This window comes from Eulemur rufifrons, chromosome 7, assembly GCF_041146395.1.
Source record: "Eulemur rufifrons isolate Redbay chromosome 7, OSU_ERuf_1, whole genome shotgun sequence".
In the NCBI taxonomy this organism is placed as follows: Eukaryota; Metazoa; Chordata; class Mammalia; order Primates; family Lemuridae; genus Eulemur; species Eulemur rufifrons.
In genome coordinates this window covers 62,308,446-62,323,220 of record NC_090989.1, presented here as the reverse complement: position 1 = coordinate 62,323,220, position 14,775 = coordinate 62,308,446, and the positions used below count along the sequence as shown (strand labels likewise).

The window sequence follows — 14,775 nt, the reverse complement described above, 5'->3', positions numbered from 1 at the left end:
CAGTAATGGGATTGCTGGATCAAATGGTAGATCTATTTGTATCTCTTTAAGGTATCTCCATATTGCTTTCCACAGAGATTTGCGCATGGCAATTTTTAAAACATTTTGAGCTTCCACTTGCTTGAATCCTAAGGGACTAACTTGCATCCACCAGAGGGCGCTTTGATTGCTTCTGCTCAGAGCACAGAAAGCTTGGGAAGTCTTAAGTATTTTTCAGTGGTTTTGGCTTGATGTGGAGGCTCAGGCTCTGATCTCCTTGTTTCTGCCCCAGATCACAGTGCCACCATAGACATGTGGTCCCAGTACGGCCCCAGATCTCCTGCTTAGAGCTTAGGGACCCCAGCACTGGTTCTTCCCTTGGTTGGTTCCTTTGGGGTACAGTGGATAGAGTGGTTCTTAGAGAATCTGCTATGTTCCTATGAGCACAGGGAGAGGCTGCCCTGGAGAATCTAGCTTGCTATCTTGTCTGCCTAAGCAGAGCCTACCATGATTTTTCACTCAAATCTTTAATATAAATGTGATTGTCTTGGCTTTCTATAATAATATCTTTGAAGAAATAAGAATTATTCACAATGGACTCATTTAATGTTCTCAACAGTCCTGCGAAACACGAAAAGCCAGGCAATTTGGTACGTTAAGCAGTTGACAGTGCTGCCACCTCACAGGGTGATGTAAGGCAAATTTATTAACCTCTAAAGACCCAGTTTCCTACTCCATAAAATGGGCAGGTTCTCATCGCCTTCCCAGAGCTTGGTATTTAAGAGGATGGAATTTGGGAAGCACCCAGCACCTAGCCCACTATTACTGGCACAAGGCTGTACGATCACCCAAGCCGAGACGTCCGGCTCCCGATTTCCCTCCCCGGCCTTCCAGCGCCGGGGCGGGGTCTGTCCGGCCGCGTGGGCAGCGCCAGGCGGGCGGAGAGCCGCGCACACAAGCTGCTGGGCCCGAGGCAGGAGGGAGGCGGAGCCGGCGCTCAGGGGCCGCCCCCCCGGGCGGCGGAGGCGGTCCCCGGGGCCGCTTTACTCGGCCTCCCCTTTCCCCAGGCAGTGCTCGCTCGGCGAGGCCGCGGCTGGGGTGAGTATGCGCGGCCTCGGATCCGCAGCCCGCGACGCGCAGTTCCGGGCCGCAGGCGCTTGCGCGGGTCCCCGAGCCGGGGCTGAGCGGCCGGGCGTCCGCGGGGCCGTCCCGCCTCGGCCGGCGCGGCGGGGCGGACGGGGTCCTGCGGAGGCCCAGGCTGACCCGAGCCTCTGGCTCAGGTGCGGGCGCCCGATCGCGGCGCTGCCTGTGCTGCGGGCCGGGGCAGCCGGACGAGATGCTGCCAGCTAGGGAAGGATCCGGGGCTCACCTCCAGGGGCCCAGCGGCGCGATTCTGGGGTCACCCCCGGCACCTCTGTGCCCCCGGGATGCATCAACCTGGGATCCTTCCTTCTCCAGCGTTTCAATTAGAAAACTGATCAGCTGATCCCAGCCTGGGCCGACGAGCTCTGACCTGTCTCAGGGTGGGTTAGTCATCCGTATGTTGAAGGACTTCAGAGTCCGGGTCTCAGTACATCCAGTGTACGTTGATCGGTGTCTCTTGATGATCCGTCTGCCATTAGATAAGGGCCGTTAACTCTTGGTTTGAAAAGAAAAAAATAGAACAGTCTAGGAGGATCTGGACCGAGAAAAGGCCTTTGGACTGGTAGTCTCAGGAGAGCAGTTACCGACTGAGGGTGGGCGTGCCCCCGGTTGCAACGTGTTCCACCGGGGGTGAGGGGTGAGGACGTGGAGGCGGCCAGGGCACAGGTAGACCTCCCAGCCCCTAGGGGATGAAAAGGAGGGGGAAGAAGATGGTAATTTGAGGGTTGAGGAGAGTTTTAAATTCATTTTTAAAGAAAGAAAGAAAAAAAAAAGAACATTGAGGATGCAAGAAAGTCAAGGAATCTTAGATCAGGAGGAATAGGATTCAGGGTCCAGGTTGAGAAATTGGGATTCAAAGGAGGCCCTGGAGGGCTATCCCCGCTACCTGGATGGGGAATGCTGGGATGTCTCTCAAGGGGGAGGAGATGATGTTTGATTGGATGTAATTTAAGTTTTTAGAATTTTATCTTCTAGAGCAGATTTGGCCTTTATGGAGACTGCAAACCTCATGGAATTGAAAAAAAAATGTCGTGTACTTGTCTGTGCATTTTCGAGAGAGACGGTCCATAGCTTTGATCAGATTAAAAACATCTGTTAAAGGGAATTACTGAATTGTGCTGAACTGTTTGACTACATAATCTGAGGAAGAGTGGGTAGAGAGGGCAGTAAACCCAGCTGCTATTATATTTTATATGCCATTTAATAGAATAATTATTTGGTATTTACGTCAGGCCGAGCTAATAGTAATGTATGCTTTTTCCAGATATGCATGCAAATGATTTGAGAATCTCATTGAAGATCTTTTATTCCCAGTGGGAACATCCAAAGCAAGTCAGTGGTGGTTTTCTATTCTTTTTTTAAAGCCATCAATGAACACTGGTTTCTCAAACCTGGCTGCGTATCTCAGAATTGCCTGGTTTCTTGTTAAAAATACAGATTTCTTGACCTCACCTCAGGCCTTTGAAATAAAAATCTCTGGGGGTGGAGCTTAGGAACAAGGATTTCAAACAGAGCCCACAGAATTCTCTGGCATTGAAGATCACTGACAGCGTCTGAAGTTTTTAATTAATTAATTTATTTATTTTAACTCTAATCCCATGACAGATTAGAGATTTTTCTTTAATATACAGTAGTCCTCCTTATCTACTGGGGATATGTTGCAAGACCCCCAGTGGAAGCCTGAAACTGTGGATAGTAGTGAACCCTGTATACACCAGGTTTTTTCATATACATACCTACCTATGATAGAGTTTAATTTATAAATTAGGCACAGTAAGAGGTCAACAGCAATAACTAATAATAAAATAGAATAATTATAGCGATATATTGTAATAAAAGTTATAAGAATGAGGTCTCTCTCTCAGAATATTGTACTGTACTGCAGGTAACCATGGAAAGTGAAACCACAGATAAGGTGGGGACTACTTTAAAGGACAGCTATGTAGTCATTTTTTCAGAAAACAACGACATTGTTTCTGGTCATAAAAACCCCATTCTAGAAGAATTAGAAGATACATAAGAAATAAAACTTTCCCCCAATCCCATAATTTAGAGATGACCACCAGTGACTCTTTCAGGCATTTTATACATAAAAGACATGCACACACACACATATATTGCAGGATTGGGATTGTATTTGATATATGTTTTTATATTTTTTTTACTTAACTGTCATGAGCACTTTTTCATGTAGTTAAGTTCTTTTAAACACTATTTTAATGAAAGTGTATTTTCCATCATATGGATGTAGTGTGTAATTAATTAAATCAGATCCTTGTTGTTAACTTGGATTCTTCTCAATTTTTGGTTACTTTAGCAGTGTTGGTTTGAAGATCATGGTCTACTTCTCTGATTATTTCCTTAGAATAAATTTCTAAATGGTGGAATTAAAAGCTATTCAAATGCATTTTTAAAATTCCATTTTCACCTATCTTCTTATTGCACTCCTCACCAGAAGGAAAATTAACATTTCTGAAGGATCTGTTGCATTCCAGGTTCATACTCTTATTTCAGTCGTCCTCAAACTTTAATGTGTATAAAAATTACCTGGGGAGCTTGTTAAAATTTCATTTTTCTGAGTCCCAGACCCAGCTGTTCTGACCTAGGGTCTCTGTGAGGGTGGGGCTGAGGACACAAATCTGCAATTTTAACACATTCCCTTACGTATTTGATAAAGACACTCTTAGAAGTACACCTTGAGAAATGCTTTTTAAATAAATGGCCAAACAGACTCAGAAAATTTAGGGCAGTTGTCTATAGCCATTTACGCATGTGATAACAAGAATTTGAGCTCAGCTCTTTGTGACTTCAGAGCCCTGTTTCTTCTATTGTCTCAGAGCTTCTCAAACCTCCCTGAAGTGCCCCCAATGACTGCAGAAAGTAAACACCTACTGACTCCACTGTAGGCTTCTCAGGGATAGCTGAAAATGGCGTGTAAGTACATAATGAACTTCTATTAAAACCTCCCATCAGAAATCCTTGTGAATTCTGTATTATGCCATATAACATATAGTCTATCAAACAATTTTAGTAGTTTGGGTTTTGCAAGACCACCTGGCTTCAAGTGTGGATTTCCACAGCTCTTGCCCAGAGGCAGGTCCACTGTGTCCTAGTGTGCTGTGTAGCTCACCCAGTGATACTTTGTGGATTCATGGAGGAAGGGGCTGGCCAAGCAGCAACTCCTTCCAAGTCAAGGATAAGAAGTATCACTTTTGAAGACTCAGTGGCAGAGGAGCAGAAGGTGGTGGGCATGACCAAGAGACAGTGCCATTTATTCGAGATGGGCCCCCTACCCTTAGAAGAGTGTTGGTATTAGTAAATTGAGGAAGCTTCTGTTGGTGCAAGCCTTTTCAATTTTAAAAATCTTCCTAAGATGGAATTTTATATCCATTTAATTTTTTTCTTCTCTATTAATCTTTCTTCCCCTGATCTCCTTTTTTCATGTCTCATCCCTTTTAATAGCAGCCTGGAATTATGGTGTGTCCTTATGTATTTCAACTAGTATATCCTAGAAAGTCATTCATTATTTACCAAATTGAGCACCTGCTGTGTGTCAGGTTGGTTTGAGGCACTAGGAATACAAAAACCGTGATTCTCCTTGAGAATGAAGTTAATTTACTGCCATAAATTTACTCAGTCCTTGAGTTTAAATGACTTGTACATGTGAATGGCTGTCATCTTCCTATCCTATTCCTGCCCCCACCCAGGGAGCTGTTGCCCTTTTAGGATCTGGGCAGTGTTCATTCAGAAGCCTCCTAAAGGAGCTGTAATTGGGAGAACGCATATTAAGGCCTAAGGAAGATGGGGCAATGTGTGTACAAACAGCTCCCAGGAACTCTGCAGGAGTGAAAAGAGTAGCAAAATATCAGTTTTTCCACTGGTGCTGCCCCAGGGAGTCTCAAGGCAGCAGGGGCCACATCTTGCCTACTCAGACACCCTGTGTCTGCAAAATTACCAGATGGGTTCAGACACATTGGAATGCTGATTTTGGTGCTCTCAGCTGCTGAATGAAGACCACACCCTTTCTCCTAGTGCATAAAAACTTAGTATACATTTGTGGAGCGATACCTGGTGTCTTCCCCACCCCCTTGGTGGAGTAAAAATGTGTGAGGTTAGAGATTCTCCAAGAATGATACTTAGCACTCATGTTGCTTTACTTTTTGTTATAGTTTATCTTCCTTGCTACATTTTTTAATATCATTATTATGGAAAATTTCAAGCATACAGGAAAGTAGAGAGAAAGAAAATGGACTCTCAGGTAGCCAGCACCTATCTTCAATACTTCCCAGTATTTTACCAATCTTGTTTCATCGTTTCCTCCACTTTGGGGTGGGGGTATTGGCATATTTGAAAACAAATTGCAGACATTAAGATCTAGGAAAATATTGAAATAAACTCTGAGTGCAAGGATTGGGCTTTAATTCCCTATCTCCCCTTGTGCCTAGTACCCTGCTTGAAATTAGCAGGTGCTCAGAGAAGACTGATAGAATTGAGGGAGGAAAACCAAATATGAAAACATGAGCATTTCAAACTAACTCTAGGATAGACTTCTTGAAAGGAAAAGGGTGGTGAGTCTTGCCCTAAATTGCTTTCATTTTGCCTGAATTTGTTCTCTGCAGTCATAACTCCTCTGTCACTTCAGGACAGCCTGGATTGGAAAAGAAAATGTTAATAACCCTGGGACTGCTGTGAGAGTTCAGGGTCTCTCAATTACTTAAATGTCAGTAATAGGTCCAGTCTGATGGCATTTACCTAAACGCCAATCAGGAGATGCTTGCCCTAAAAATAACTTGCTTTGAAAAGTCATTATGTTTTTCTAATTATGGAAGTAATATACATATATACATTGAAAGAAAAATAGAAATTACAGAGAAATAGAAAATAAAAATTATCTGTATCTCAACATGTAAGTCCAGAGATAACATTATGTTGGCAAATATTCTGGTAGTTTAAACATGAACTACATTGGTACTCAGCCAATATTTGTGTTCCTGGGAATCTACCAGGTATACCAATGGACTTGGGTACCTCATCTCATGAAATTCTCACAGCAACGTTTTGAGATAAGTACTTTTTACTATTTTATAGCTGGGGAAACACACAGAGAGGGGTTGCCCCCAGTCACTTAGCTGGTCTCTCTTGAAAGACAGATGAACAGTGTTAGAAGCCCTTCACACCTTGGATGCCTACAGGAACCAAGGAAACCTTACCCTTGAACTTCCTTGATGCTGGCTCTCTGTACAGTTTTGGGGAGGGCGCTTGGGCTTAGAAAAAGGGGTAAATGATGATTTTTAACTGGTTCAGATGTAGTCTCAAGAAGTTGGATTAGCAATGAAGTCCTAATTATTTTATTTTATTTTTTTGGAGACAGAGTCTCACTTTTTTGCCCTGGCTAGAGTGCCGTGGTGTCAGCCTAGCTCACAGCAACCTCAAACTCCTGGGCTTAAGCAATCCCTCTGCCTCAGCCTCCCAAGCAGCTGGGACTACAGGCATATGCTGCCATGCCCGGCTAATTTTTTCTGTATATTTTTAGTTGTCCAGATAATTTCTTTCTATTTTTTAGTAGAGACGAAGGTCTCACTCTTGCTCAGGCTGGTCTCGAACTCCTGACCTTGAGCCATCCTCCCGCCTCGGCCTCCCAGACTGCTAGGATTACAGGCGTGAGCCACCACGCCCGACGTAAAGTCCTAATTATTAAGTAATCATTAATAAAGGCTCCTTGTAGAATAATTGTCCTTATCTTTGAACAAATTCCATAGGCTGCAGTTGATTACCATTAGTTTATGATTATTCACAGCTGAGCTGTTTACTTCTTAGGTAGGTTTTATTTTAAAATTATAGTCGTCCCATGGTATATAGGGTGTGGAAGGATTGGCTGCATATATACCCCAATTGGTGTATACTCAAGTCCCACAGTTGGCCCTTTGGACCCTGCATATAGGAAAAGTCAGCCATCCACATATGTGGAAGATTGAGAATACTGTATTTTCCATCCGTGTTTGGTTGAAAGTTCGAACCTGTGTTGTTTAAGGGTCAACTGTATCTTTTAGAGCAGTTTTAGGTTCACAGAAAAATTGAGCAGAAGGTATAGAGATTTCCTTTATGCCCTCTGCCTTGCGTAGGGTTTTAAATCTCTGCAGGCCACACTTCCCCTCTGTAGAATGAGGGAGCTGGATGTGTGTTCTTTAAGGTCCTCTTAACACTGCAGTGATTTTATGATCATTAGTTTTTCCACTCAGTGATTCTCTCTTTAAGGGGACTATCTGTCCATAAATAGCTCTTAGAAAAGCAATGTTCCCAGTATAAATTTTCCAAAGTTAAGATCTTTATAAAAAGCAGTTGCTGATCCCAGCCTTTAAGCCCCCTGCAGTTAGTCCACAGGAGGTTGTCTGCCCCAGGAACCTGATGACTTCCTGTCACCTGCAGGGAAGAGAACAGACCCCCAGAAGACACCTGAACAGACAGCCCCGAGGAAAGGCAAGGTGGATGTGGAAAGAGGTAGAAGGCCACCGAAGGGAATGTGCGTATTTCAAGGGTTGGCGTTGGGCCTGCTTAGGCACCAAGGAGAGAAAAGAGAAGACGTCCACATGACAGATACGGCAGGAGCATGGACTTTGGAGCCGACCACCTGGGCTCAGACCCAGCCTTCCCACTTGCTATAATAGCTATGTGGTCTTGGCAAGTTACTTAATCTCTCTAGACCTTTGTTTTCTCATCAGTCGGATGAGAATTAAGTAAGTTAATACAAGCGATTCAACCCCCTGCATGGCACAGAGTACATGAACAAATAAATCGCTCATATCAGCTGTTATTACTGCCTTCAGCATCGACTTTCTGTTATACCTTCGCAGGACCCTAAACACAGGCCATACTGTTTCATTGCTTCCTGCATCTAAGATTCTCTTTTGTGGTTTGACCTCCATTTCCATTTGTAGCATTGTGTTTAGAGAGAAATGTTTTCTAGGCTTCCTTCAAACTAACCCAGAACTAAGTTTTTGGAATAGTACCCCTTAGTAAGTATGAAACTATCTTGAGAGTTGCCAGGATTGTTTTTGCTGTTATTTTTTTACAGTTACTTACCACCTCCCCACTTCTCATTTAAAACAAAAATAAAAATAACCCTACTTTGTTTTCATTATAAAAGGACTATATTGTAAAACTATATATGTAAAATATACATAAGTATGAGACTATGTAATATATAATATAAATATAAAAATAAATTATAATATGAAACCATATTAAAAATTCTAAAAAGAAAGAGAAATAAAACATGCCCAGCTAATCCCATATGCTTAATATAATTATTGTTAGCTTTTGGGTATATTTACTTCTGGACTTTTATTAATTCTACATCTTTAGTTGTAATCATAGCACATACATATAGTCTACTTTCTGATTTTCTTTTTGTCACTTAAGATGTAATCATAAATGTTTCCATGTTAGTATTTAGCATAGAAAACATTTTGGTCTCCATTTTATCCGTGTAATTGAGGATGTATTTGTCTATGGAGATTATCCATGCCCTGGCTTTAGCATTTTCTGTGTTCTTCTTAGAACATGTTTAAAATATGGGGAGAGATGTGGTTCTGGCCAGGCAGAGAGGATGTGGGGCGTGTTGCTGGCTGGGTCTCAGGAGGCCTGGCCAAGTAGCATTCACCACTTCAGTGTATTTGCTATGGTCCAGCGTGGGCCTCAGCTAGGTGGATTTTTATCAATAACTAAGAGCATAGCTACCTCTGGGAAGTAAATTCATATTACCCCATCTTATGCTACTGAAGTATGAAATTAGAATGGCAATTTATCAACTGACAGTGAGAAATACAGTACAAGAAAGTGATGGTTTAGGCAGCACCACTGTGTGTCTGCCTGTTTGCCATCCCTAAGCTAGATGCATTTAATGTAAAGGGATATAACAGTAACAACAGTGGCGTTACCATTTAGTGGGTGCTTACAGTGGAGCAGGAGGTAGGCTAATAGTGTGTATATATATATATATATATAATATATATATGTAAATACTTAGGTCATTCAGTCCTCTCCAGGTAGGTACTGTATTTATTCCCATTTTACAAGAGAAGGAAACAGAGGCTTAAGTAAGTGATTGGCCAGAGGTTACGTGGCTTTTATGCTGTGGAGCTATAGTTTCTGTCTAAATTCAAACTCCTGATCTTAAATACTATGCTGTAGTTCTACCTGTTATTCCTATAGATTGTTGACCCTCCTGTGTTGGGATTCTCTTGTGTTTCTGCTCTCACCGCCACCCCCCCCCCCCCCCACCCACCCACTGTTGGGCTGTGCCCTGTGCCAGTGCCTCATTGAGAACATAGCATTCATTCCCTGTTGTTGAGGACCGTGTTTTTCTAGCTCTCACGGAGCAGAAGAGCTTTTGTCTTTTCCTTTTTTTTTTTCCTGGGGTCAAAATATGATTCTGTAACAGGTTTCACATTTTGTTAACTCTCTCCTAAGGCTGTGCCAGGAAGGGACAATTGAGGAATAGAACTATCAGGGCTGTGTCTTAGGCTGTGCACCCTCCCTTGTCTCTTTGGCCTTTTCGTTTTGTACAGCGTCTGGAAATGGCTTCGCCTCTTGGATGACAGACAGCCTGGGCCCTAACCCAGAAGAACTTCTGTGATGGATAGATGGTTGGAACCTTCAATCTCTAAAACCTCTGGTTTTCTGATCTCTAAACCCTAAGTGGGAGAACTACTATTAATGTTAGTCGAGGTCTATTGGGGATAGGTTTGCAGTTTGCGCTGAAATAAATCATTTCAGGATAGGATTTCCATTTGAAACAACATGCCTTTTTGTGATTGCCTTTTAGATAGCTGGAAGAGATCTACCGAGCAAAAGCAGGCATTGCATCTTCAGTTGTCATCAAGTTTGCAATCAGATTGGAAAAGTTTAACTTGAAGCTTTCTTGCCTACAGCGAAGCAGAGAGATACATACTACTCACAAAGTAAAAGACATGGGTTTCAACCTGACTTTCCACCTTTCCTACAAATTCCGATTACTGTTGCTTTTTACCTTGTGCCTGACGGTGGTTGGGTGGGCCACCAGTAACTACTTTGTGACTGCTATTCAAGAGATTCCTAAAGCAAAGGATCTCACGTTTAATTTAAATAAGACCCTAGCTTTGGAGAAAGAAGAGACTGTGACTAATGAAGCATTCATGAAAAAGACAGAACTTGACAACTGCCCTCCTATGTCTCCATACCTCAGTAAGTGTTTCCTTTTTTCTTTTGTATAAGTAGTATGCAAACTTTTGATTTAAATATATGTACAGAAAAGTATAAAACTCAGAAGTGTACAGCTCAGTTAAGTTTTGCAAAATGAACATACTTGTCTAATCAGCATGTAAATTAAGAAATTGAATCTTACTAGAACCCCAGAAGTTCCCATGCTTCTTGTAGTCACTACCCTGGCTTCAAGATTCTAACTCCATACATGAGATTTTTTCCTGTTTTGAACTTGACGAATTGGAAGCATATATGGTGTACTCTTTTGTGTTTGGCTTCTGTTGTTCAACATTATTTTTGTGAGATTAGTTCACATGGTTGCATGTGGTTATAGTGTGTTCATTTTCACTGATGTATAGTATTCTATCATATGAACATACCCAATTTTATTATCCAGCCACAAGTCTCAAAAGCATGTAGTAACAGAGTCCATTGATCCAGGATGGTGACTGTTCCACATGTCTCTGAATCTCTTCCTGGGACCAGCGGGCTAGCCTGGGTATGTTCTTCTCATGGCATCAGCAGAGCACAAAACGGTATGAATGGAGAAATGCAAGCATGTTCAAGATTCCACTTGTGTCACATTTGTTACATCCCCTTGGCCGAAAGTATGGAGTCAAGGGGCAAAGATTAAGTTTTCAATATTGTCTTTAGTGTTTATTAAGTATGTTGTATGTTTTCATTCCCCTTTGAAGTCTTGCTTTTCAATTTAAATTAATAGAAAATTAATTTAACAGCCTGAGATCAGGGTGCCAGCATGGTCAGGTTCTTGGTGAGGGCCTTCTTATGGAGTATGTCCTCGTGTGGCCTTTCCTTTCACATACAGAGGGAGAGGGAGAGAAGAGGAGCGCGAGATTCATGTCTCTTGCTGTTTTGGTAAGGGCATTAATCCCACATAGAGGCTCCACCCTCGTGACCTCATCTAAACCTAATTACTTTCCAAAGGCCCCACGTTGGGGATTAGGGCTTCAACATTTGAATTTGGGGGGCACACAAATATTCAATCCGTGCACCCTCTTTCCTAGATGAATCACAGCCTTGTACTGTATTCATATTGACATGCTACTTGTCCTTAGTCAGTCGTGGAAGAACCAGAATGTTATTCATGATTGTGTGTTCCCTTCACAAATTACACAAGTTGAGATAAGAAAATGATTAAAATGCAAATCTGACTGTAGTATCCCCTTTGCCCCAAATCCTCAGAATATTTTTACGCAGTAAATTAGTTCATAAAGAATGATGTGGTGATGCAGTGCTGAGCGAGTGCTGCATTACAAGGGTGGCATGGAAGTGATGACTTAAGATGGGCCATTAGTGACCTAAGGAGGGACAGGACTTGAGAAGATGTTGTGGGGAGGGTAGGGGTGGTGGTGCTGGTGGAAGGCAGATTGATAGAGAGTAAATAGGAGCAGGTACTGGCTATTTAGTTTAGGGCACATAAAAAATTACGACAATGAGAAGGTGAACCAGGGAACTAGTTTATATTAGACCTGTTGCATGAAGCTTTTTTAGGGGTCAAGAACAGAGACTTGTCCCAGGTCAGGTTAATAATGGGGGTTTATGAAAAGGCTGCCCGGGAATCCATTTCAACAGCCACCCCATTATCTCCAGCAGCTAGGTAGCCCAGCAGCAGCTCTAGCACTTGTCTTCTATGTAGCAGTCTTTCTTACTGCTTGTTTTTAGGGCATTACTGACTGCTGACTCTATGTCTAGCATGCAGACCCTTCAGGAAGCCTCCTGTAGGCCAGTTATTTATTCTCTCTGGATGGCTTGAGGCAGTTACTTGCCCTTGGTGCTGTTGGACAGAGAACCAAGGTGCTGTTAGACCCTTGAGCCTGGTCTAAACAGCCATGGCCAGGGTGGGGCATGGTCACATGGACCAGGCGTGGAGACTTGTATTAATACATAGGAAGGGCCTGTGACTGCTTTGCTCAAAAGCAGATAGTACAATTTGCAGGCATCTTGAGATTTTGCAGCCTGACCAATATATGCGGAATTAAAAAAAAAAAAAAGATAAAAAATGGTTAGCTCAATTTCCTCCTGTGGATGTTTGGGCTTCTTGTGGTCAGGCTGTATCCAGACTCACAGAGCAAATGCTGTGCTTCCTTGGAAATGTCTGCCACGGTGGCACAATGGAGCATTGTTACAGCATTGCACATACCTGGTGTGCTGGGTTAGGGGGTGACGCTGGTTTCTCCTTCTTTCTAGTGTTTTACCTACAGGGAGCTAGGACAGCTCGAGTCTAGGAAGGAGTGGGAAAAGGGCCTTGGTCAGAAGCTTGATTCCATGCAATACTCTTGATTTTTAAGAGATTTCACCCTCCTGGAATTTGGAGAAGGAAAAGAGTGTAGAGGAAATTTGAAGGGTGACTCAGTCTAGCCCTGACCTTTGCTCTTTCAGGGTCACCAGGACAGTCTGTATTTCCTACTTACAGGTGGATCATACAGCCAGAGTTGATTACCCAGCCACAAGGAAATTCCCTTGTATATCACTTTCCTTGCTTTTGCAGCTGATAAGCTTAGTGGTATGATTCTGTGGTTATAGTTCATGACTAAACGAGCCTTCAAAGTAATAATAATAAAAGCTAACACTCACAGTACTCACTGTGTGCCTGATGGTCTTTGAAGTTCTTTAGCTGTATTAGCTCATGTTAGCCTCTCAGCCCCCTATAAGGTAAGTACTGTTATTACCTATGTCCTGTGTTTATTGTAGGAGGCCAGAGCAAGCTCATTTTCAAACCGGATCTCACTTTGGAAGAGGTACGGGCAGAAAATCCCAAAGTGTACAGAGGCCGGTATCACCCTGAGGCATGTAGGGCTCTGCAGCGGGTCGCCATCCTCATTCCACACCGGAACAGAGAGAAACACCTGATGTACCTGCTAGAACATCTTCATCCCTTCCTGCAGAGGCAGCAGCTGGAGTATGGCATCTACATCATCCACCAGGTGAGTGTGAGGGCAGACCAGGGCTCTCCCTCCAGGCCCTCCTCTCTCTGAAGGAGTCGGCCACGTGACCATTTGTCTATGTTGGGTAAAAGGACCAAAACACTATTAATATCATCAAAGGAAAGTTCCCTTATGTCATTTATCCCTGAAAGGAGTAGAGAAAATTCTTGTCCCAGAGTGTGGAGTTGTGGGACCAAGATGTGGGAAATTTTGCTGCCCTTCAGTGAACCTCTGGAGGAAGCCTTTTTTTGTGTGTGTGTGTGTGTGTGTGTGTATGTGTATGTGTGTGAACGTTTCCACGTTAGCCAGTGACTGCCCTAGGGTTTTCCCTTGAGATTTACTGACTCCTTATGTTTCCTTCTGCATTCGCTATACACTACACAATGAGATGTTGGAATTGTTTTCATTATTAACTGTAGCTATTTAATGGGGACCTAGACAGAGGATTTGACAGAATGCTCTGTTAATAGCCATGACTATATCCATATTTCTGCCTTTAGCTTTGCCACTAGTTATTTTGTAAAACATGTTATGTTTAATTTTTACTTTCTTGATTTACTTATTTGGCTTCTAGAAGCATGATTTAGTAGGAACACTGTAACCATAGGCTGCTTTGGAAGAATTTAGCTCTGAGGTCAAGGGAATGGGTGATTAAAGGTGCCCTATTTGGTATTAAAGTTTATTGAAAGAAAACTAAGACATCAGTTTAAACATCTATGTCTAAGCTTTTCAAAATTATCCTGGACCATGCAAATAATTCCCCCTCAAATTCCTAGAAATTCTAAGAATGCAAGCAAAATCATTAACTACTTATGTTATATTGATTATGACTGGTGATATTTGTTTTAGGCAGAATTTTTGACAACTCAGAGGATCAGGGCTGAAGTGTGTATTTTATAATAAACTGGGACTCTTGAAAATCAATGTGATTATATATCTATGCCCATTTTTTAGTGCTTGAAGCAAAATTTTACATTGTTTTATAGTTATTTTTGTTTTTAACATTGTTGGCCATAGGTTAGATTTATTTGATTCTGAGTTCTTACTCAGGACAGCAGCCCATATGAATAGCAAAATATGTCTACTTTATGTTATTCTTTTCAGGAAAACACTGTGGTAGCTCCTGAGAACCACTTGTATTTTTGTTGTGATGAACCATTTATTTTTATTTTTATTTTTTTTACTGGTAATAAAACTTTATATAATAATTTTTCAGAGAAACAAAGCTCACAATAATCAATATGCATGGATGCCACGTAGGATTTTATTGATTTTAAATTAAATTCTTTGTAAATAAACCAGTAGTTTGAAGCTCATTTAATTGTTTTGATAAATTATGACATCTTTTGGTCCTGTGTACTGTCAAGTATGCTAACAATGAAAACTTAATTTAACTGGGGTTTTTATATTATTTGGAATATTTCTCTCTGAACATAACTGAAATTTGCCCTGAAGTACATTTTTACAA

At 42.1% G+C, this 14,775-nt stretch overlaps 1 protein-coding gene across 2 annotated transcripts in view; it reads left to right on the top strand.

Moving 5' to 3' along the window:
* Positions 1-1,035: 1,035 nt before the first annotated feature.
* B4GALT4 (beta-1,4-galactosyltransferase 4) overlaps positions 1,036-14,775 on the top strand; it is a 32,781-nt gene continuing 19,041 nt past the window's right edge. For both annotated transcript variants that reach the window (XM_069472661.1, XM_069472662.1), the window contains exons 1-3: positions 1,036-1,077; positions 9,947-10,344; positions 13,075-13,307. In XM_069472661.1, the coding sequence (XP_069328762.1) occupies positions 10,092-10,344; positions 13,075-13,307 (486 nt within the window). In that variant the 5' untranslated portion in view covers positions 1,036-1,077; positions 9,947-10,091. The remainder of the gene's footprint in view (positions 1,078-9,946; positions 10,345-13,074; positions 13,308-14,775) is intronic.